At 42.8% G+C, this 24,588-nt stretch overlaps 1 protein-coding gene across 3 annotated transcripts in view; it reads left to right on the top strand.

The window, feature by feature from the left end:
* SLC22A23 (solute carrier family 22 member 23) overlaps positions 1-24,588 on the top strand; it is a 110,980-nt gene that overhangs the window by 74,918 nt on the left and 11,474 nt on the right. The window contains exons 4-9 of one of the 3 annotated variants that reach the window (XM_039711975.1): positions 796-964; positions 6,321-6,448; positions 12,862-12,951; positions 18,586-18,688; positions 21,592-21,824; positions 24,452-24,484. In XM_039711975.1, coding sequence (XP_039567909.1) covers positions 796-964; positions 6,321-6,448; positions 12,862-12,951; positions 18,586-18,688; positions 21,592-21,824; positions 24,452-24,484 — 756 coding nt within the window. Of the gene's footprint in view, positions 1-795; positions 965-6,320; positions 6,449-6,672; positions 7,168-12,861; positions 12,952-18,585; positions 18,689-21,591; positions 21,825-24,451; positions 24,485-24,588 lie in introns of those variants that run through there. The other 2 variants (XM_039711976.1, XM_039711977.1) reach the window with 2 other exon arrangements.

Here is a 24,588-nt window from a genome sequence, read left to right as displayed (position 1 = left end):
TTTCTTCCGTAACTTTTTAAAATTTTGTTGTTAGGCTGTGATTCTGACAAATTCATCTTCTGACTGAATGAAGTTAGCCAGAATTCAGGGTTTAAGGAAACATTTGATCTAGTGAACTGAGTTTTATCTACTCACTTGTCACAAGACAGCTGAGGCAACCAAAGATACCAGTGATTGTGGTAAATTGCCCCACAGCAAAAGGAAGGATGGAAGGCAGGATAAAACAGATGGGAGGCTGGCCTGTTTGAAAGTTGATCAAGATAAGCTATTGGGAAAAGCAAACCCAGAAACAACACACTCAGCAAAATCCAGCTTGGAATTGGCTGAGTCAGAGCATATTAAGCTGTGGGCAGGTGGCATCCCATTTGAGCTGGGTGCCTGAATCCTGCTGAGAGCTGTGCTCTTCTGCCTCCCAGCAAACTGTCTGGAAAGGCAGGTGGTGTTTCTGAGAAGTGTTGAAAAACATGACCCAAGATCTTTGGCTTGTGTTTGACCACACATTCCCTTTTAAAAATAAACACCTTATTGTTAAGTAAAATGCTTCTCTAGGCAGAGACTGAAGGAAGCCTGGCAGTGAGGATACAGCAGGTATATGGAAGTTGCAATGTTTGCACCACAGACAGCTGTTAATGGGCTTCTCTAGATCCTAAATATGGGAGGAAGCAAAACTTATTTGATTCTGCATAGCTTTGACCAAAGCTCCTGTAGGACATGAACTCCCTTTAAGTTTCTTAGAGATGCTCTTGGTGTGTCTTTGCTGTTGGGGGCTGATTGTCTGTGTACTCTGTGTTTCAGGGATAGAGCTCTGTCCTCCCGGGCACCGCTTCATGATCACCATGGTGGCGAGCTTCATCGAGATGGCGGGGCAGTTCCTCATGCCCGGGCTGGCTGCCCTCTGCAGGGACTGGCAGGTCCTCCAGGCAGTCATCATCTGTCCCTTCCTGCTGATGCTGTTCTACTGGGTGTAAGTATTTCTTCCTCCTGCCAACGAGCTCCTGATGCTGGACTTGGGAGAGGCTCCACTGTCAGGAAGTGTGTGTGCTTCACAATACATAGAATAAGTATTTCTTCCTCCTGCCAACGAGCTCCTGATGCTGGACTTGGGAGAGGCTCCACTGTGTGTGTGCTTCACAATACATAGAGCCTTTCCCTTTGTTCTTCCATCCACCTTGTGCAAAGCTGGACTTCGAAATAAGAAAGAATAACTTTATAATCTGCTGTAGCATGCACATATGCTACACCCTGCAACACGGTGGGCACCTGGGAGAGAGTCCCCTTTCACTGAGGTGAACTTGTACTTTGTTATTATTCTGGCTGTCACGTCCCCTTTAAGGACTAAAATAGTCCTTGAGAGGATGCATCCCAGCCTAGCTGTTGTCAGATTGTGACTGCATGGCTATATTTTCCCCTAATACCTATGCTGTGGTTCTGGACTGACACTGTTGGTTTCTTTGATCCAAGAAATGTTACAAATAACATCTGTCAGCCCTGGAACAAGCACACTTGGATGTTTTGTATGCGTGAGGTAGCCAGCCCTGAGCTAGACTTGATTTTGCCCAAATTAGCACATGCTATGCTGAAGCATGAAGGTGGCTGGTCTGTGCCAAGCAGTGGCTTGGGATTGTTCCTGCAAGGAATTCCCTGCTCCCAACTGGTCCCTCTCCTCTGTGCCTGTGGCACTGTGGTGTTGGTACAGCTGTCTGAGAGAAGTAGGATGGCTTTCACCTTGGGAATAGTGCCAGGTCCATCGCCATGACTTTATACACATTCCAAAAAATCTATCTTTGTTGTTCTGTCTTAATAGTGACACGCAGTGGCGGCATAAGACAACAGAGGCTTATGAGAGTAGTGTTGTACAAAACCATAACAATAAGAAAACTAACAAGTCTAAAATATTTCATTATTGTACACTGAGAAAAATGAGGAAAAATTCCACTACTCTGTGCAGGACCAAGCTTGTTACGTACCATGGCAAGCTAGGCTGCTAGTTGTAATGCCTGACAAGTTACAACATGTAAAAACTTGTTAGAGTATGTAACAGTTATATTTTTGTATTTACTTTTTACAGACCCCACCTGTGTTGATGGTGGTAACCCTCAGCGGGGATTTCACTGCTTATTCCCAAAGTAGACATGCCTCAGCACAGGCAAAACGTGCACTCAGGAGAGTTACAAGTCCCTTACAAGAAAATGACAGCAGGGGTGGGAGGTTACCCCTGTATTCAAACATGCAGCATTTAAATAGCCTCCTCTTGATTAACAGTGTTAATCTTGATGAATAATGAAGAGGGGTTTTGTTAATCTATGATTCTCTTCTTCTCTCCCTTACCTGCTGTATGTTCTGCTCCAAGCTTCATAGTAATGGCTGCCAGCAGGAATACCTGATGTCCACCACTAGATAAAACACAATATCAAGCAGAATATTTACAGACATTTGTGTCCAAAAGTATGGTACAGTAGTGTGGAGATGCTTAATGAACATGGAGGATGGCATGGAGAGCAGACATTCCTCAGCAGTCTTCTGGAGGCCACACATCTTTCATGGGGCCTTGGCAGGGTCTCACACATTCCTGTTAAGAGGTCGTTTCTGAGTGACATTGGAAGAGACAGGAAATACTAAAAACTATTCTGTAATCTGCAAGAACTCTGTGGCTTTTTAGCTGGACAGGGCAGGCTAACCAAGCAAATAAATCCCCCTTATATATTGTGGAGCATAGCAGCTTGAGAAGTAGTGGTAATAGCCAGAGGATCAGGATTTGTGTTGCCCAGGGATTTTGCATTTACAGAAATGAACCTTGGTTGGGATGCCTCCTCAATTATACTGTCAGTACAGTATGTACTTTTCTCTTAGGCTTTTCGCTTCCATCTGTTGCATATTCTCTGGGAAGTGTTACCATTTTATTATCTCTTTCTTTCCTTCCAAATGGAACGTGGACCCGCAGCGGGTGTTACAGATAAAGGAAGAAAACTAACTGATTGGTAATAAAAGAACTGGGAAAGTGCACTGCTTGCTAATTCCCTATCATGTACCCAAAGCAGTGAGTCAACAGATGCTGCAAATAGCCCCTGCACTGCCTCCTCCTTCCTCTGTACTCTTTACTTCCATCTCCTGCTGTGAGAGTGCTGTTTGCCCCTCCAGGCTGGGGCTTAGCCCTTTTCCCACCTATGGTTTTGCTCTTGTGTTGGCCCCATGCACATGGCAGGCTATACAGTCACCAGAATGTTCATGGCTGAGTGGATTGGGAAGCTGGGCATGGATAGGGGAAAAGGGGGAGGCAGCAGATTTGTCTAGGAGGGATGGGCAGATGGGCTTGGATACAAAAGTATGGAGCAGATACCCCTACTGGGCTCTTAGGTCATTCTGGAAGGGCAGAAAGGTACCCATGTAAGTCAGACATGGGCACAGGGATTTGTGACAGGTGTATAAAGATAATTTAATAGAAGTTAGACTCCTTTCAAGTGTGTGTGGGTATTAGAGCCTTTAGGGAAGGGGAACTCCAGATATACAGAGACCTTATTTCTTCTCCCTTGAACAAGGGAAGCTCCAGACAGGACACCATGAATGTCAGTAAAGGCATCAATAATTTGAAATAAACTCCTGCTTCACTCTAACCAAAACTGAAGAAATAGAAGAGGTGGCTGGTTCTTTTCTGGTGTTTTACATAGGATTTACTTGCATCAAGACACAACGTTACAATAACAGTGTTTGTTGACCTGAGGCAGACCCCTAATTGACAAACACATTACAGCCTTTCCATGGGCATCCATTTTCCACTCATCTGCACAGAATCACAGTTCTCCTTCCAGCTACATGTGGTATCTTCCTGGTCTTCATCAAGGATTCTTCTCTCCTCTTAGGATTTATCAAACTTAATATCTTTTTTCCCCAGTGTGCCTTCCAGTCATCCTTCTCTCCTCTCCCAAGCAGCAGCAGCTGTGGAACAGGAGATGAAAGTTTAACCCTACCCCACCCCCTGATCTTTCCATGAGTGGGAAAGCATGGCCCTTTCCTTCCTGATGGAGGAGGCAGCAGACTATCAGCCAGCTGTGCAAGGAAAATACTGAAAACCAAAGGTCAGCAGGAAGGAGTGCATGCATTGGCTCACCAGGTTCAAATTGTTCACCAGGGACACATTTTCTGCACACCTTGGAGCAGGAACACTGAGGGAGCTTGGTGTACTGCTCTAAAGGAGACAGGAAACAAAGGATGGAGTGGCACAGAGGAGTTGTGGTCATTCTCTATTTAAAACAATGCAGCTGATGGGAACTGTAAGCCAAAGGAACGACCTGAAAGGTGACCTAAAGCTGAACTTTGTGACATTAGCTCAAAAGTATGTATTGCTTTTCACACCCCCCTCCATATGCTAGTTACTGAAGTCACCCAAATTCCAACCTAAACATGAAATTACATCACCTGTAACTTTACCTTTTCCCTTCCCTCAAAGAAAACATTATAAATGTAGCTTAATTGAGGGAAGAGGTCAGAGGAGGCTTCACCTTTGTACCCTGGGACTGTCAATGGGTTATACCTATCTCCTCTCCCACCACCTGTTGAGTAAGACTTGAACAGAGCAATACTGAGTGCTTCTTCAGGAAATTCAAAAAGCAAGCTTCTGTTTGTGATCATGCTTTTAGTGCTACTTGGTCATCTCTCAATTTAATGCATTGGTCAATGGCTGTATAATTCATACTGTAAGTATTACTGGTGTGTGCTTCCACAGACAGTGTATTTATCACCAGCAACCCAAGAACCTGCATTCCTGTTGCTCAGTAAGTGACACTTTTGCATCTGGCTGTGAGATTTGTTGAATGTGACTGGACTTCTACCCTGGCCATGAGAGTCCATTGGGTGCAACCAGACTTAGTGTGTCACACTGTTTGAGAATTTGTGACCATGGGAGTTCTTATTGAATGTGACTGGACTGATCACATGGACTTGAGGCAGCCCACGGATTTTTAAGTGTCCCTAAGGAACCTCTCTCTTCTCACACTGAGTGATGGAGCACCTGAAAGATGCTAGGCTTCAGCACTTCCAACCTGTAAGCAGACTGCTGAAAATCTAAAACATAGGTTTAGAGGCTGAGGCTGTACCCTCACTAGGGCCAAGCATGCAGAGATTTTGCATTCAAAAAATTTGTAGTACTTTAAAAAAATGCTTTTTCTTTACAAGACTTTCTGCTGGAAGATGTGCCAAATCATCTGTGCAGCGCGAGGGGTAGTAAATAAGCTGTCAAGCTGAATGGCTGTCATCATAGTTGTTATATATTTTTATTGGCTGATATCACTTAGATTGCAGTCTGCCTGATTTCTCTCCTTTTTATTTCTTCTTCCAAAAATACTTTCTCTGTCTCAGTTGGAGGCTTTGCTAAGGTGTCTTCCAAATTGTATCAGCCCTAAGAGATAGTACAATAATGGTGCAATTAACTGCTTAGAAGTACAAGAACTGGGCAGCTTCCACAGCAAAGATCAGTCATTTGTGTAGGAAATTTGAGGTTTTATTTCGTATTTGAAGTTAAAAGCACTTGTTAAATTTGTTTTCTGTAAGGTCTTTTGGAAGAGTAGTAAAAATGAGGTCCTTACGTGAAAAAAACAGAGTGAGATCTGAAAGTTTTCATGTCTATAGAAGTATGGGAGGTTTGGGGGTTTTGTTCTAAGAGCTATGTATTTCTTTTGTATTAAATAAACTCATTTGGGAAAAAAAAAAAAAAAGGAGAGTGACCAGTTAAGTTCATTAATCTGGTTAATATCAGCACCTGAAAGAAACAATTGGATGGAAAATTGACTTTTTAAACTGTATGCATGTATATGTTTTTAAGGCAACTAACAAAATATTATCTTTAGTCAGGGAAGCTTATTATCCTAAGAAGTAATTCTTCTCTTTTATCTGTCTTTAAAAGAGAACCCAAATTGTTTCTGCCAGCTGTTTTTTCCCTTTGGTCTGAATTACCATGTGTGAGCTGCTCATCTCATTCACTCCCTTCTTGGCATCAGATGTCTATTGCAGACAGTACTGCCTCTTCCTCTCGTTTCTTTCAAGTTATAGTAATGGACAGAGCACCTGTAATATGTTATAAAATTCCAATGTGTCGTTTTTCCATGTGATAGGATACTTGCTCTATGATTTGTGAATCAAGGTAAAAGAAAATATCATAAATTTGCACATTCTGAATCTGTTTTCCCTCTTTTATTTCATAAGTTATTCTTCTGTATTTTGAAATAATTGCATAGCTTCTGAGTGGTTAAATGAGGAGTTAAAACTCTACCAGTTCATCTTCTAACAGAAAATTGGAAGCAGCCCTAACCTGTTTTCCCTCTTTAAAGTATTTTCCCAGAGTCTCTTCGGTGGTTGATGGCTACACAACAGTTTGAGGCATCCAAGGAACTGATCCTTCAGTTCACGCACAAGAACAGGATGAACACAGAAAGCGACATCAAAGGAGTGATGCCCGGTGAGTTGGACAGACAGCTGCAAATCCCCCAGCTCTTCTCTAAAGGCTGCACGTGGCATCACTGCCCAGAATTAAATTATACATTTATTGCCTGTTAATCATCTCATTCATTCATTCATTCATTCATTCATTCTGCTCTTGAAAATCCATTCCAAACTCCAGCACTGTGTTAAAAACTACATGGCCTGTTGAACAGTCCTAGTAATTATAGTCTTGTCTTGCAGTGCCGTGTGTCTTTAGAGACATCTCTTGAAGAATTTTACCATGGCTACAAGAGTGCGCCTTCAGCTCTGTGTGCCTCTGGAAACTGTGTTTTGAGGAAGCTGCTTGCTGGGATCCTGCCCATCACCCAACACTTACTCTGTTGGTTTGGAGAAGCAGCAGCACTCAAACCCCCTATTCTAAAGTGCCAGCCCCATGGGAAACTTGAACCACATTAGAGTTTCTCTTTAAAGCTTTGCTCCAAGAGCTGTTTAGCTTTCCTCTCCTGCATCATCTGAGTGATGCTGATCTAGGGGTGGAGGGTTGCTGCAAGTGACAGTGGTAGGGTGCAGTTTTTGCTTGAGAGTCTGAAGTATCAATTCCTTGGTTTACTGATACTTTTAGAAAGAGCTGGCTCCCCTCATCACCAAAATTGTCACTGAAAAAGCCAAGATCCCGTCTTGCAGATTGCTGTGCAGAAGAGACTGTCTGTGTGCATGTGTGTGTGTGTGTGTGTGTGTGTGTGTGTGTGTGTGTGTTTGTGTGTGTGTGTGTGTGTTTGTCCAACTACAACAAAGCAAAGAGCTTCTGGATCTTTATCTCCCTAGTGCACCTGTCAGATTTGGTTCAGGCTCCCCTTTTCCTTCTCACAGGCTGGATTCTGCCCATAAACACCCATTTTGCACTGTCATTTGCAATCTGTATCAGAGTACCCACTTGTCAGAAAATGGTGGAAACATTTCCCTGCTTTTCCAACACTAGCTGCTCTGACCCCAGGGATTGCAGGGGAACGTCAGCCAGTAGCTCTGCCAGTGGGTAGAAGTGATGTTTCTGTACTTGTCTGATCCTTGTTGAAGGTCTCTGGTGTAAGTGTAGCTTCCATCAGTCAGTGTTAAAGGTGTCAGTCAGCACTGGAACAGGCTTAATCCAGGAGAGAAAACTGTCACCATTAACATCAGTGCCTTATGAGTGAATCAATCTCCATCAGTGAGGGATGGAAAGCCCAGTTCAGATCAGTTTCTATACATTCCCAGGTCATTGGTGTGATTTTTGTTGCAGTCAATACACCAGTGGTAATTAGCTGGCTTGAGTGTAATTGTGTGTCTGGGGTTACAGTTCCTGGATCTGCATCACACCACATGGCTTTGCAGTGTAAGTGCCATTTTTATGGTAAAGTTTTGAAAAGCATTAGGGGTGTGAGAGCTGTCCTTAACTTGTTGATATCCCCCCCACCTCATTTTTGCAGGTCGTCCTTGGAATAAATTATAGATCTTGAGAAATGATGGGTCCATGAGCCAACAATTGGCCTTGGAGTTTCCCAGCCAATTCCTAAATTTGGCTTTTGCCAGTCAGCTTCTTGAATTTTCAGATGAAATAAAATCTATTTTAGGGGAAAGAACAAACTAATTACCTGAGTTTCCTTTAAGGAAAATAATAAAGACACAGCTGTCTGCTGGAAGGATTTATTTAAGCCATGTATAATGATATTGCCCATGGAGGAATGCTAAATGTCAGAATGGCTTTATGACTGTTACTTGTGACTGATTACTTTTCTCAGCAGTTTCATGGTAGGAGTACACTCCTGTTTAAGGAGGGGACTCCCTTTCATGTGGAAAAACAGAGCATTTTTTCACCCCTTAATACTATGGATCCTCTGACTGCAAGTACATTTAGATATAGCAGTTGTCAGTACAGCACCATTTGCAATTTATAAATTATTCAGAACATGGTCATTTTTGCCTCCTTGTTGACAATGAGATTGTTGGGTTTTTTATTATTTCTTTCCTCACTTTTTCTCTTTAAACTCTTTTTGCAGCCCCACACTTAAAGGTTTTTCTGATGCAGCCCTGGAGGGAAGCTGTGTTTCTGTAGGAAGAGTAAGAGAGGAGCAGTACCAAAAGAATTAAATAAGATAAACTACAAACTACTGAAGGAAGGACCACCTCTCTCATTCTGTGTGCATGGGGGTGTTGATGGCCTGAATGAGGACAGGAAAACAGTAGGATTCTTGAATTAAGTATGTGATCAAGCTGCAGGCCTTGTATCTTGCAGTGGGTCAGGAAGGAGAAGGAGGAGCCCTTTCTCTGCTCTTATGTGCTGTACACGTCCATAGTTGCTCTAGCATGGAATGGGTAAAAAACTGGTACTTGTCTGGGAGAAAGGGTGCCATTGAGCCTGGTGCAGATATCCCTTGTTTTCCCTTTATTCCATTGTTGAGCTTTCCTATCTGTGTGGAGGGATTTTTATTTGTGATTTGTTTTATTCTTTGTTTTCCACTGAAAGGGCTGGAAACTGTTTTGCTCTAGTTAGGGGCCATTGTGTTGCTGTTGATTATTCCTTGCTGCATTGTTGTAACAGCCTCCTGTGATTGAATTACTCCCAATGCATTGAAATGATAAACTGCTCACTTGCAGTCCCTTCCAGCTGAAAATCCCACTGTAATTTTGCTCATACATACCAATGAAATTAGTGTATCTGATATAACAGATCATTGCAGGAGTTGCAGGAGTTTCATATACACCTATTATGGCACTTGATATGAGTCTCATAGTAAAAAGAAGCAGTGTTGAAGAGGACAGAGTATTTCTGGGATGCAAGAAAACTTAATTTCTAATTACTCTCCGAGCAGTGGGCAGGCTGATATTCCTTTCTGAAGAGTTACACCATTTCCACTGCCTTCTGAAGGCTTTTGCTCGTCCATTGGCTACACTGCCTGTAGTGGAGAGTGCCACTAACCATCTGTAGGGTCTCTGCTCCATGGGGAGGTGGCCCATGTGTGAGGTGGGGCGGGGGGCAAAGGAAGCAAAATTTATCTGTTGTTTTTGACAGTCCTTTGAGTTGGAGTGGTTGCCAGTGCTCTCCTGGGAGATGTCTCTGAAGACAACAACTGAAATTCCAGACAGTGATCCAGCTGCAGCTGAAAGGTCCAGCAGCTGCCATAACAAACCCTGCCAGGAGAAAATGAGGATGGGCAGCTGATGGGCAATGCCCAGCCAGCAAGATGGAGTGGGAGTGTGCTTACATGGGAAACAAATTAAAGTGAGACAAGGGGTGTTCATAGCAATCTACAGTGTTGTAAATATACATTGCCCTTATCTCAAGCAGCCTGTCCCAGGGCTGATGTTGGTTGCATGAAGGGACCCTTTTCCACAGCAGCTTTTAGTAGCTTTATTTTTGAGTGCTTGGTGTACCTTGTGATTTTGGGCAGGAATAATTTGCCTTTATAATGAGATTTTTAGGTTTATCTGATTGCGTTTTCTTCTTTAATGCTTAAGAAATATAGGTGAATTAGACCTGGTTAAATTGTCCCTAGGATGTTTTGACTCAAAATTTCACCAATTGGCTTTAAACTTTGCCCTCTTTTAGAAATAAAAGTTTAAATCTGTTTTTGCATCAAGGAAATTATTTTTATTCTATTGTGTATTGAAATTTCATTTTTAAAACAGGCTTGCTGAATTTTGTTGACAAATGTTTCAAAGCATTATCCAAAAAAGTCAGCTTCAATCATGAGCAAATTAAATATTTTGATAATATTAATTCAGTACAGATTTTCCCTGCCAGTTTCTCCACAAACTTCACCATCTCTTCCTTGTTTCTCTGTAGAACGAAAAGCAAACATACAATTCAGTGAAGCTGTGGAACAGTAATTTTGACTTTAGCATCATAAATGATATTGAAGATTGTTTAACAAACAGGAGAAAAGAGTGCTCAGGGGAATTGGAAATCCTAAAGCAGCAACTATCCTTACACCTTTTAGAGGTGTGTTACACTTTGGGTAGCTTTCATTGTTTTTATGGAATGCATTCTCTTTCTTTGTGTGGGGTTGAAGGGGCTGTTTGTTGCCTGGAACAGATTTTCTGCTGCAAGCTGATCTTGGCTGCACCAGCACCCAGCCCTGCCATGTTTGGGTGTCCTGGGAAATGCTCCACTTGAGACACTACTGTGTCAGCAGCTACCCAAGTGTCACATGTGATGCTCCCTTGGAAACCCAGCCCTGGGCAGTTCTCTTTGGCTTCCCCTGTGTGGGGAGACATTTCAGGTGTTCCCTAACATGAAAATAACTGCTTGGCCAGCTTTGAAAAAACAAAGCTCCCTTTTTGCTTGTCTCTGGATGGAAACACAAACCAGTGGCACTCCTGTGGGCAGAGAGGTTATAGCTGTTCCTTCCCAAAATTCCCTTCTAAGCTTAGAGAAATAACACTGATGTAATCACAAAAGGTGGGCAGCAAAAGTAAAGCATCCAAATAGATGCCAGTACTTTAGCATGCAGGGCACAACATGGAGAAGATGCAGGGGCACGGTGGTGATAAGTACTCTGTGTGTGTATGTGTGTGGATTGCAGTCAGGAAAGGTGTGGTTTTCAAGGAGTTTCCCTTTGAAGAAAAAAATTTAATTCTCTTTCACCTTTCTTGCTGCTGAACAACATGCTGCCATTATTTTTCTTTAAACATAAGCTATTTTTCTGTTTTGTTTTGCTATGTATATTGTTTCCCAAAGCATGAGCCTTGAATCTATGTAATCATATGCATTTTCCTTTTCCACTGGGAAAATAGCAGAGGGAAGGGTGAAAATGCCTTATGTCTGAAAGTCGGCCTCTTTCACTACTGGTTAAAGCTTGTGATAGATAAAGAGTGTATTAGCTGGAGAAGAAAAACAAGTTTCCTGGATCTATAATACAGGTGATTCCATGTGATAGTGAAGTACCTCCTTTGCCAGATCCTGTTTCTTGGGTGTTTAATGGTGTTAAACTTAAATGCTCCATGCAGCTCACAGAGGGTGGGTGGTCAGGTAAATGTGGGAAATGCAGTTAAAACAGTTCAAGGTGCTGCTTGAAGGCTGTGTGTCAGCCACAGAGATTTCTATCTCAAAATAAAAATAAATAAATAAATAAAAAACCCAGCCAGTAATTTCTGTGGTTCTCTTATATTGTAAATCAGTTTCAGGAGGGTCTGGGTTTCTCCTGCTGGACCCCTGTTGTTCAGTAGCAGTTGTGGAGTTTGAGCAACTCTTTCAGGATGTGCTGTACATGATAGTGATTAACAAGAGCAAAACTGGTCAGTTAGGTCCTTACCTAACTGTCTTCTCCTGGCTGGGTCTATGTCAATGGAAGAGGAGAGCCCATGCATGCTGTGACTGTATCCTTGGCAAAGGTAGCAGTGATATCTGACAGTATCAGGTTTTGGAGGGATCAGGAGGAAAAGGGTGAGAATGTGCCTACTGAGAATGTGCCTTTTGATGCCACTGGGAAAAGCCAAATATGCTAAAAAAATTAAAGGGGAAAAAAAAGAAAGAAAGAAGAGGTGGCTGTCATCCTCTATTTCAGTTTGAATGATTCTTTCTCACTAGTTGAGTCCTCTGCAGACTCTTGCTGGCTGCACTCCAGCCTGTTGATTTGTGCCCCGCTGGCACACTGGCTCTTTGTGCACAGTGCTACCTATGCTCCCAGAGGAGCCAGCTTTCCAGGGCAGGAACCATGTGCAGAGGGCTGGCAGCAAGCCCTGGTGCTGCTGGCATTTCCCCAGCCCACGGGCACCAGAGGGGAGAGGACTGGTGAGTCTGGATGTGGATGTGAAGGGTAGGAGGGAGACCTGGAGGACCAAGTGGAAGTGGAGAGCAGTAAGAGGGGACCAGTGGCCAGAGAAGAGAGGAAATAAGACACTTGAAAAAGTGTGGGACCATAGTTGGAGAGGATTTAGAGAGGCAAGGGCAGCAAGAGCCTGGGGGAAAGCAATGGAGGAAGAACATTCTGTAGAGGAAGAACAGAAGAGAGCTAGAGCATGGAGACTAAAGGGGCTGCAATCATATGCTTCCCCGTCCTTCCAGAGCAAGCTGTCAAGCCCAAGCATTCGTTCTTAGAACTCTTCTTTTGCAAAATCCACTCCTAAAATGTTTGCTTCACCCCTCCCTGCTGCCCAACTCGCTTGCTCAGCTTGCTGAGGTTCCCACCGTAGCTCCCACAACAGAGAGCAGCAATGCATGTGTGGGTACCTGCAACCTCCTGATGGCCTCAGCTCCACACAAGGACATTGGAGGTGCTCTTTGTGTTGTTGTTGGGGTTTTTTAAACACTGATGATGCTAGAAAGCATTGACAAGTCATGCTCTGGGAAATGCAAGAAGTCAGGTTGCCTGGGCAACCCCTGCTTGGCCTCCTGGCATGAAGGCATGATGATACAGCCTTTAATAACATGATTACAACCTATTTTTTCCACAGGGCATAGGATGGACGAATCAGTGCATAGGATGGACGATGATGTGGGAATGAAGCTGTTGTCTGTTCCTCATTTGTTGCAGAATTTGGAAGGTGTGTAGTGAATGAGGCAGAAGGTTACAGAAGGCAAAAGGACAGTGTTGGGGAAATGAAGCTGAATACTTCCTGAAGAGCTGTACTCATTCTCTGGGATTGTCAGGGATGTTCTTGTACGATGATGAAGATTTCCCTGGAATCAGGCCCCTCCAGTGCTGTCACTAATCACAATTTCTTCAGTGTCTGTCTCTAGCATGTAATTGTGGGGCTTGATTTGTAGAAAGATGGGAGCATTTATATCAACTCCTACAAGGGTTATTGCTGCATGACTTTTTCTCATTCTGGACACAAGTCCTCTCTATTTTATCTCCCTGCCTGCAAAACAGGAGTAATCTTTGCCCTTACTCTTAAAAGAAGGTGGTAGGGATGATTTCGTTTGCATTTATGAAATGCATGTGTATTCTGACAGCACTGTAGGAATGTCTCTAAGGAAATCTATGAGTTTTTGTACTCACTGGGAAGTTTGGCTAATGAGGCTGAGGGGTACATGTTGAATGGGAAAGGCAGAGATGTCTTTAATACCTGCCCCTTGGATGACTGCAGTGAACATTCCAGGGGAAAAACTAATGTGTGATCATCAAAATGCTCTATCATAATGCACATGAGCAATTGAAGATTGCAACAGCAACCTTAGGTCTTACTTTTCAATCTTTTATGAAAGTAATTAGAAATAGATGATTGAAATAAATTATTACAGTCAGTCCTTAGCTGTTATAGTCCTAGAGTTACAGAGTTGCTCTCCTGAAAGGAGGTTCATTTTAAATGCTGTTAGTATTTATGTCCAGTGCTTTTGTTAGAAAGCCATTCCAGTCTCCATATTCCTCTTGTACTACAGATACATTTTAGCATTCAATTCAAATACACTATAGTTGTCTAGGTTTGTTCTTTTTTTGTTTTCCCATTTGGTCCTGTCTGTGCCTATCTTAAATTTCTTTTTCCTCATGCTATATGCAAAGAGAGCAGCCCTATTCCTGTACTGAGATGAGGTTCTCCTCTGTCTCCTCTCTTTTTATAAATACAATACTCCAGCTTGCCAGAGCTTTAGTTTCTCAAATATTGATGATCAGAATTGTAAAAGAATTCCAGTATTTCATTGTGTGAATTGCAAACACCTCATGGCTGCATTGAACTGGTGTCATGTAGTCATGTGTGTTCAAGTAGTACATAACCAAGTCCAACACAGGTTTTGCTTACTTTCCGCCAGGAACATTCCCCCTTAATCACTGAGAATTTTGCATTGTATTTCACATTTTCACTTGCTTTTGCCACATGCTGGATCTCAAGCTCACCCAGTTCCCTCCAATGGCCCATTTGCATTGTACTTACCTTTGATAGTAAGGTAGTGCCTCACTTTATCACCAGCAGACCTTATTGGTACGTTTCGGAGGTTTTTGCCAAGCTCCCTACTCAGATTATTAAACAATTTATTTTTTTTAATAAGGTGAGTCATCCCACTACTAATGTCCTGCCATCCGCTGATGATTTCTATTTTTCTATCCCTTATCACTCTCTGCCCATCAGTCTGTGTTTTACCTACCTCATAATTTCTATATATGGCTTGAGAGCTGGACAAAAGTCCTGGAAGGTATAAATAAACCTGTGTGCCAGTAACTCTGCCTGCCTGAGAATAGATTGCTTCACCCCTGTGTTTCAGACTGGTCCACCTCCTGCTGCAGAGCTGTCATGCTCCGAGGATTGATCAAGTCTCTGTGCTAGGCTTCCATAGATCTTTTCATGTTCAAAGAGCTACTGACAGTATCGTTTAGCAGCCAGAAAAATCCAGCAGAAGTCCATCACCACAGGACACTTGTCATTTTGGACATAATTTTTATGTGGCTTGATTTGGGCTTTTGTCTGTTTTGTCTGTGCCAAGTGATGCAGAGATGGGTGGCTTCATCTGAAGGCTCTAAAGATACTTTCTGATTTTGAAAGGCATGCTCCTGAAATGCAGAGGGTCCCATGAGAATTCAGGAGCTTTGGGAGCTGGTAAAGTTCCCCTTCCCATGAGACTTTTAAAGTCTGCCAGTGAATAGTTCTAATTTCCACTGAGATATAAAGAGTTAGCTTGTTGACAGTTTTCCTACTGAATCCCTGAATAGGAAGCCTAGAGTGTGTGTGGGCTCTGGAGTATGGGAAAACTTATTAGGGGCCTCTGAATAAATGGATAGAAATATTTTTATGTTCCACACTCTCCCTTTTGGTAAATCAAAATTGAAACATTTAATGCAAATTCCTTCTGTACTGGTGACTTCAGTGTAAAATCAAAGAGTAAGCTGGGGGTACAGGGAGTTTTTCTGGTGTTAGTCCTGAGAGAGAAATACTTTGCTTCTATGAGGTTTTAATAGGCTTTGGCTTTACTTTTAATATCTTAACTTTGACCTATGAAGTCAGTCAGCCTGAGAGCTGTCACTCTCCTGGTGCTCATCAAAGTCGGTCAGAGCATGCAGACAGGCTCGCTCCAAAGACAGCAGGTCACTTACACGAGGGCCTGTTCTGTAGCTATGACCTTTTTGCAAGTCACATAGCTTATTTGTTCCTATTGTAAAGATATTTTAGTTATTGCAGGTAATTGAATTTGCAGTGCAGTGGGGAGTTTTGGTGAATATCTCACTAGTATTCATAGAAGCAAAGGAAGGAGAAAGCCATCAGTAGGATGAATTGTGTTGGAGACTTGGAAACAAGTCATTCATCTAAAGCAGGTGACTTAGATTTGAAGTTTTAACAATATCATAGAGGCATGGAGGTGTAAATAGCTGGTAGAGTCACAAGGCTCTCAATAAAAAGCCAGGTTCTGTTTGCATTCTTTGGTGTAAGGTTTAAGGTTTGAGACCAGATTCTTTTTTCCCCTCATATTTTTTCTTTTCCCCTCCTTGTTTTTTTTTTGTTTTGTTTTGTTTTGTTTTGTTTAGTGCTTGTAATGCTGGAATTGAGACATTTTTGTATAATGCTGTGATTTGTCCATGGAGCATAACCCTCATGAAAGCAGATTAAGGGTCCACTGCAGAAAGACTGCTGCATGAGTAAGGTAGAGAAGGGGTGAGCTCCCCTGTCGTGAGTGATCCTCACTGCAGCTGACACAGGAGCTGTTTGACAGTTCACATAACCAAGTGAGCCTTTACTTGAGGGCAGAACAACAGTTCAGTGAAAAACACTGGTGGGAACTGGTTCAGAAGCACTGATTTATGAGAAAGGTTAAAAGGGGAGCCTGAGTGCAGGTGAGAAGGATGCTTGACAATAAACCAAGAACATATGGATTATAGGAAGACCTAATGTATGAACAAAGCAGGAGTGGAGGGCAAAATAATGTTTGGTTGCAAAGAAAAGTGTAGCCAAGTTGATCATTGCTTCTCTTGATTTTATTGAGTTGTGGCTCAGTACAGCACGTATTTACAAGTAAGTCTACTCTCTGTCTTGAAAGAAAAAAGTAAAAATTTCTCTGAGGAATAAACAAACAAAAAACCTTATCAGATTAAGAAAATCTGAAGAATATGGCATATGTACCTTCTGCTGACAGAGGATGAGATGTTTTACTTTATAGTCCAGATCTGGTCATTCTTAGTTTGAGTAAACCCTTTTGTCCACATGAAATGTGTGCAATATGTGTTGTTTGGGTTATGATTTTCATTGTCGCCCTTCAGCTGAAATAGTAAACACCCACCAACAGCCTTTCAGAACCCTTGTGCTACTTCTAGTGCTTGCTTTGACTTTTTTTTGCTGTATAAGGTTTGGAATATGTGTTGTTTGGGTTATGATTTTCATTGTCGCCCTTCAGCTGAAATAATAAACACGCACCAACAGCCTTTCAGAACCCTTGTGCTTCTTCTAGTGCTTGCTTTGACTTTTTTTTTGCTGTAAAAGGTTTGACCTGGGCTCAATCATGGCCTTTACAATTATGTTTTATCTTACTGCTTCCAATGTTCTGAACTATTTTGTTCCCACTTATTCCTTCCAAGAATCTTGCAACAAAAATTATTTTGACCTTGTTCTTTGAGGTTAGGCTCCAATTTTTTTATTGCTTATATTTTAATATGGCCCAAATCCATTGCTGAGTCTGAAGAGGGATTGTAATACAAATATTAATTTAACTAATTTTTTCTTTTCCTCCACCTTAGTTTTTCTGCTCTTGTGTGCTTCATGCTGCATAGATTCTGGGGAGAAATGGCCATTATCAAGTTGTTAGGAAAGTAGTATAGCAATATTCTGCCTAAATACAATCACTAATGTAAGATACATTTTGCTGCTTTTGTCAGAAGCCTTCCCAGTAATTACACTAGAGAGAAGACCAGGAGTGACCTGTGAGCAGTTAATAGATCAAGTATTTGCATGTAAATAGTGTTTGCTTCATTTATTATTTTTGTGATGCACTTTTCAAATAATAGCTGGCAAATGTGGCTTTTGTTTAATTTGTAAATTCAAGTGGCTGGCTTTTTTAAACCCCCGTCCCCCACCTCCCGCAGCTTGCTTTTATTTTCTCCTGTCTTGTATCTCTTTAGGAAGTTGCTATTCAGCAGAGTAAGGCAGAGGTCAGGCCAGGCCAGGCCAGTTTGGGCAGCTGAGGACACCCGAGCTCATTGCATATGCACGAAGAGAACTCATGCACAACAGGGCCACGCTGCTGCCTTTAAACACAGTCAGGCTAGAAAGCAGCACTGAGACTTTACCCCAGAAAACAGACCTAGTCTGTGCTCCTGGAGGGCATAATTTTTGTAATGCTTCTTTATAGCTACAGCTTCTCCTGCTTTTATTGGACTTGTTGCCCACTGATCCAGTAGCTTGGAAACAGTGGCTGCTTTGGCATGCTTAGGTAGGTGTTCAAGCTCCAGCTTAATAGTAATTGGAAAACAAACAGTGCCCTTCATTATTGTCCCGTGCCAACAAGGGTATCAGAGGCAACATTTGTAAGGTTTGTGTGTTATTTCAGCATTGCAAAGAAAAGATCGCCTGAAGCTGCCCAGAACTGGAAGGACATGGTGGGGCTTTAGTTCTGAAAAGCAAAGACATCACAGCTGCTGATGCCCCATGATTTTTCTTTAAGAAAATGTCTTAATGTTTAGGACATCCATCAGAAAAATTTTAAATATCTGAAAAGGGAGTGGAGTGGAAGATGGATGAGCTGACATAATGTCCTAGCCACTTCATTCTCAAACTTGCATTTGAGCAAACTTCAAAAGATGACCCATGAAAAATGAGTTTGAGCTCTAGTCCTTTCCATTACTTTTTATGTATGCATTGCACAATGGGAGCAGAGCCTGTAGCTGCACAAGTGCAGTCCTCCCTGTGGAGGATTCTAAAAATTAACAGAATCCTGAAGTTCTTCCAGAAATTTGCTATCATGCTTGTTGGGGTCAAGCTCCATACTGCTCCCACTTTACATACACGTTTTTAACTGGGAGGAGGCTTGGAGTATGAAGGAGTTCTTAGTTCTTTTGCCCCAAGAAGATGAAGGGAAGCCTGGAAGAAAAGGAGGAACCTGTGCTGGACTTTAGGCAGGTAGTTCAGCATTTTTATAACTCCTGTAAATGTAATCAATAGTGTTCTGCTCTCCAGAACATCCCTCAGAATATCTTAGCTCAAAAGTAAATCTTCTCATTCTCCTCAGTGAAGTGATAATTCTAATTTGGTTTGTTTCAGAGCTGGAAAAGGAAATCACCAGGAGACCAAAGAAAGTCTGCATTGTTAAAGTGGTGGGAACAAGGAACCTGTGGAAAAACATCGTAGTGTTGTGCGTGAACTCGTAAGTCCAATCTCTTTGTTTAAAGAGTTGTGTGGTCAGTGAACTGGAGCAGCAATGGGAAGTGATGAGGGAGCTCCACTATTCCCTTCTGTGGGACCCTTCACTAACATCTCTGATAAATGATACTGGAAAAACACCAGACGTTGCTTGGAACTGTATTTTTTATGGCAAACGTGGAGGAGCTCGCTGGCTGTTTCAGGCAGCAGAACCGCATCTTCTCAGGCACCGTGCTGACACCTGCTTGGCATCCCAGGTGGGAGCTTTGAAACCATTCATGCCCCAGGAGTACCGGTTCAAGTTGTTTACATCTGACAGGGCTGTGGTGCAGAGGAAAAGGTTGCTTGCCAGTAAATACAAGTTGTTCCCTTGTGTAACAGCTGTGCTTGGTGGGTCTTCAAAGGCAGATTACAAAGTGTCTCAGCACTCCCAAATTGTGTGCAGGGGGCCACAGGGAGAACGTGCAGTCCCCAACAGGACAATGGGATGCTCGCCTCCTAAGGTTTCAGTTTGGACATGCTCATGTGGGCAAAAACAAGCATCAGCCTGAGGGTTTTGCAGGTTACAGGTTCTGAGATCTTCTGTCCAGAACAGAACACCTTGTAAAGAGGAAATACACTGGCTTGCAAATTCTGGAAGGGCGCCAGCAGTGCATTTTCTAATTTTTCTATCTTGCAAAATGCCCATTTGAATTTTTCATGGTTTTCTTTTCAAATGGAAGGTGGGGCTGGAGAAGGCTGGGAATCCCCTTTCTGTGCTGGGTTTCAAAGTATGTAGCTCTCTTGTGGCTTTTTCTTCCTCACTTCAGGACACTGCTCTGCAGCCCTCACTTCTGTTAGCAGGCTTATGGATCAGTCATCACCCAGAGGGGACAGCCCCCATGCTGGGCAAATAGTCCCCAGGAGAACACAGACTTCAGGGGTCAGTCTCCAGTGTTACTGGCTTCAGAATCAAATCTGGTTTTATGAGTTTTGTGTCTCTCTTCCACCCACCAGTGAGGGACTACCTCTGTTCTGAAAGAGTGCTTTCTTCTAAGGCTCACCAAGTACATTTAGTAGACAACGTTAAATGTATTTGTGAAAACTGTTTGCATGGGGGATTCTCCCCTTCTCCCTCACCCACATTAATTTGCATATTTGGAAATTCCTTAAATCATATCTCGACAGTCCAAAAAATAACTTCTGGCATTAGCACATGAAAGCAGTTTGCATCCAAGCAGAGCATGAAGCAGATGTACATCTGAGGAAATAGATTTCATGTTTGTTTTTAATAGGTGGAAAAAAATATTTAGTTTTACTTCTGTTACTCCTGTTAGACAGGGCTGTGCTAAATTTTTAGTTCATGGAGAAAGAACCTTTTGCAGGGAACAAAAAAGAAACTAAAGAAGACAAGGATTTAATTTTAAAAGTAACTATTTTGAGCTGCTCACCAAGTGAAGAGAATGGAGTAATTCTTAGGGAACAGGCTGGAAAGCAAAGTACAAATGATTGAATAATTTACTTTATAGGTCATGGTCTCAATAGCAACTTCTGCAACTGTGTTTGCATGCATAGAAAAGAAAGACAGAAGAAAAGCTGGTTAACTCTGCCCTTTTAATTACTATTGTTTTGCTGGTTAATATTTCTCTTATGGGAGGAGTCAGCTATAATCTAGTTATACGAAGAAAATGTCATTTTTGTGTAACAGGAAGGACTTGTATTAGGTTTTTATCAGGGGCAATGTGTTTGGTATTGAGTGTGGGGTTTTGAACTGGAGCATTGATTCACAAGTTTGAAAGAAAAGCTCCTCAGGCTGTGGGCTGTCATGCACTCGGGTCTGCATATCCCCACAGCTGTTTCTATGCTTATTTTGATATCCAGTTTACACTGACAGCTTCAAATTCCTGAACTTCAGAAGTATAGAAGTGTATCAGTGTAGTGCACCTGCCTTTTTTTTTTTTTTGAGACCTGGATCTGTGCCTTCCACTCTTTCAGGCACTGTTAATTTGTGCCATGAGATTTGTCTTGTATAAGTGCCAGGGACAGGAGGTTCTTCCTGGCAGAGGTACTTGAGCTGTGATGGGTGCAGTTGAGAGCATTGACCTCTCCTGCTGCACCCCTGCCACTATTTTGTACCACATCAGGGGTGAAGCTGGGGCTTCTCATCAGACTTTTGTACCTTCAGCCCCCTTCTCATTCTTCCTTTTTTTTTCTTCTCTATTTTTTGGAGGCACAGGGTGAGACAGGAGAAAGATGTGTGAAATGTGATGGTGAGATATTGACCAGTGGCATCTCAAAGAAATTTTTTTTAAGAGGAGAAGACACATCACAATGAAGGGTGGTGTAAATGTGTAGACTGAATTAGAGATTATCGTTTCATAATTGTAATAATCATTGCAACACATACAATTTCAAATACTCCTTTCTCAGGGGCTTTCAGTTTTAATGGGCTAGCTTGGGAAGTGAGGCGTAATGCTTGTATTTAGTATGACCAAGTGCCACAGGCAGGTGGGTGTTCCTGGTGTTTTTCTGTCCAAGCACAGAGGCTACTTCATCGCAGCAGTGCTGGCTCTGTACTGTCAGCAGGTGCACGGGGAACAGAGAGATGTGCTCCTCTGGGAATGGGATTTCTCAAATAAAATGGGAAAACCTGCCACACACTAGGAGTTCTTCCGAAGTTCCCCATGCCTTGATCATACCATGAGCAGCAGCTGTATGAATAAAGTCAGGAAATATTTGGTTGAATGGAGATTTTTTTTCTTTTGCTTCTTTTTATCAATGCTTATTTTCACAGTGGCACCTAGAGATAAGTTTCTTAACATAAGGTGTTGTATTCCTGCATTAATGCCTCCCCACACTGAATAACATTGCAGTGTGTGTTCTGCCCTCTCAGCAATAGTCTCTCTTGCCCTTTCCTGTTTCCCCCAGGCTGACTGGTTATGGCATACACCACTGTTTTGCAAAAAGTATGATGGGGCACGAAGCGAAGATGGCGATTACCCACAACTTCTATGCGGACTACTACACCATGGCTGGGATTGCGCTGGCATCCTGCCTGGCCATGTGCCCTGTGGTCGGGTTTCTGGGGAGGAGAGGAGGACTCCTGCTCTTCATGATACTTACAGCTTTGGCATCACTTCTGCAGCTGGGCCTTCTCAACTGTAAGTTGGAGCTGAGAGCTTTTCGGGACCATGCAAGCTTCACATGCAAATAAGGGACCAGGAAATACTAGCATTTCCTTTGCCTTTCCCAGATTTGTCATGTGATACACCTGCATAGTTTTAGAATCTGAATTTGTTTGACGGTTTCCCCAAACACTTGTTTCTCAGGCTCATTAACAAAAGGCATTGTATTCTGGATGATTCCCATGGTGAAGCTTATTGAGCTTTGGTGCTATATCCGGGGTAGTCACCAAGAAAACAAGCAAGGAAACAAGAAACGCTTTCAATTTTGTTTTAGTGAAACTTCCGCCAGGGAAAGAGCTGTATCAAGATTGGGAAGGGAAAACTTTCCTAACCAAGTCTGCTTCTCAAGTGGCCTCTAAACCATGCAGAAGTTAAAGCAGTAGATGTATGTCCTCTGCCTGCTCTTATCATCTTGCTATGAACATCTGATAAAAAGGTAGCACAGAAATCATGCAGCTGAGAGACCCCACTTTTAACACGCTGTGTATGTAGTGTCCATGTGAATGTATACACATGATTTTGGGAAGTGACACAGCATTTCAAATGACTGTTCCTGCAAAAAGTGAGAGTGTCCCACCTCTTCCTTTGCAGGCAGTAACTTTTGTCTGGCCCTTTTGAGCCACTTCAGCTATTAAAACTTCTACAGAAATATTCCCTTTCCTTTTTCAATTTTATTTCATTCTCTTCATTTTTTGCTGGTTGAGGAGGTTGAGCTTGAGCAATCAGAGAGGTGTGGAAGCAGAGGGAATATGGGATGTGCTTTGCCACTCTCACAGTTGCCAATCATTAGACCCCTGTCCCATAAAACCCCAAGGAAGTGGGAAGAGGGTTGAGACATACTTTGGACAAACTGGATGTGAGACAAACACTAGAACAGTGGCTATTGCTGGTTTTAATTTCTAAGTTTAGAAGTAATTGAGAACCTTAATAAGAAAGAGCTTTTCACATTGAGGATGGAAAGCTTTCACATTCTTGCATACTGAGGGCAGCTCCGAGCCAACAGGAATTGTTCATATTTACAGACTTTGTTTCCTGGAGGCATTTACTGAGTTCGCCTTTAGCAAACAAGCTATTTGTGGGAGTGTAGGAGGGAAACAGGGAACCTCTTTCATGACATGGAGGAAACTCCAGCATCATGTGTGTTTGCTCCCAGCTTGGCACAGATGTTTACATTCCCTTTGAGCACATATTTACCATGTCCAGCAATCCCAGCTGAGGGTGGGAGAAGCCCCATGGCTGCACCTCACCATGTCTGTTGATGGACTGAGACCATTCACATGCAGATTCACACTGTGGGCGTGTGCAACCTCCCAAAACTCCGTGTTCTTCTGAGGGTGTCCATCAGGGTCTCTCTACACTGAATTTGCCCATTTTTGTTTTAAGGATGGGAGATGTTTGTTGAGGCAATAAACACACGCTTAGTTGAGAGATAGATGGCATGCCAGAGCACTTAGTGTGCTCCAGAGCCACGAAAATCTGGTTGCATTTTTTCCAAAAAAAATTTATGAGGGAGGTGGGAGGCAGCACCCTGTAGGACTCATTACAACCTTTTCCATAACAGGTTTAGGTGGTTTTGTGAGACAAGTTCCCAAAACTAAGATCAGGCATGGATTTAGGTGCTTTGTGCTATATTGGGACTCTCAATGCGGTGCTCGTCAGCCCTTCTGACTCCACTCTTTTCTTTGTGAGAAGAGGAGGGAAAGGCAGCCTCAAACTTCAGAGCAGCTCTCCTCACTTCTGACCATGGACACCTCTTCCTCAGAAGAACTAGATGTTGTTTGGAGAGCAGTGACCCTGTTTATTATGAAATCTGTCACAGCATCTCACATGTTTTAATTTAGCAGAATTTGGAATTAGAAAATGAAATCAGAATTTGAGAATGGTGAGAGAGAGAGAGAGAGAGAGGAGGGTATTTTCCAGCAGACACAAACCTGCAGCAGACCTTGAAGCTCTCCTTGTTTGACCCCTCCTCTGAACTCTGGAGTGTCACAGAACTCTGGAAAGTCACAGAATCAGGGTGGGAGATGACCAGCAGAGCTGTGCCCAGCTTGTGCTGATGCTCTTCCACTTGCTGCCCAGTGCTGCCATGTGCTCCTGTATGGTTAGGATTGGTGGCTAGTGTGGCACATGGACCACCAGCTTGTGGTTTTGGAGAGGAATAGGTCTCCCACCAGTCTGACAGCACTGATGCCTAGATTTTGGTCTCTAACCCAAGCTTCTGTTGGCCATTCCCTCAGAGCTGCAGCAGGAGGGCATTTTCTCTTCTCCCCCTTCATTAACAACAAAGAAGCCTTTGTGTTATACCCAGTGGTAATTCTGGGGCTTTTAAATATGCTTTACTGCTGGTTTGTTATCACTGTCTCATTAGCATGCTGTCCTCCAGCTGAGATGTGCCTGGAAACAGCATGTCCTGTCTGGTGGCCAGGGAAAGATGTGATGGTTTTGGCATGGGAAAGAATTGGGAGTCAGAGGCTGGGGCTAGGGTGGCATGTGGGATTTACCCTTTTTTTTTCAGATAAATAAACATATAAAAACTGTGTGTTCTTGTTTTCTCTCCCTTTCTCTTTTTTATCTTTCTCTGACTTCCATGGTCTTGGATCCAGTGATTGGAAAATACAGTCAACTTCCAGACTCAGGTACGGTTTACAGACAGATCTGCATCATGTGGGAAGCACTCCCCCAGGAGCAGGTAGATCCAAAAGGCCTGGGCCAAAGCACCCAGAGCAGAGCTGCTGCCACA

This window comes from Passer montanus, unplaced genomic scaffold (assembly GCF_014805655.1).
Source record: "Passer montanus isolate IOZ18808 unplaced genomic scaffold, ASM1480565v1 scaffold26, whole genome shotgun sequence".
In the NCBI taxonomy this organism is placed as follows: Eukaryota; Metazoa; Chordata; class Aves; order Passeriformes; family Passeridae; genus Passer; species Passer montanus.
The sequence above is the reverse complement of the archived record's forward strand: the minus strand, read 5'-3'. Positions and strand labels throughout refer to the sequence as shown.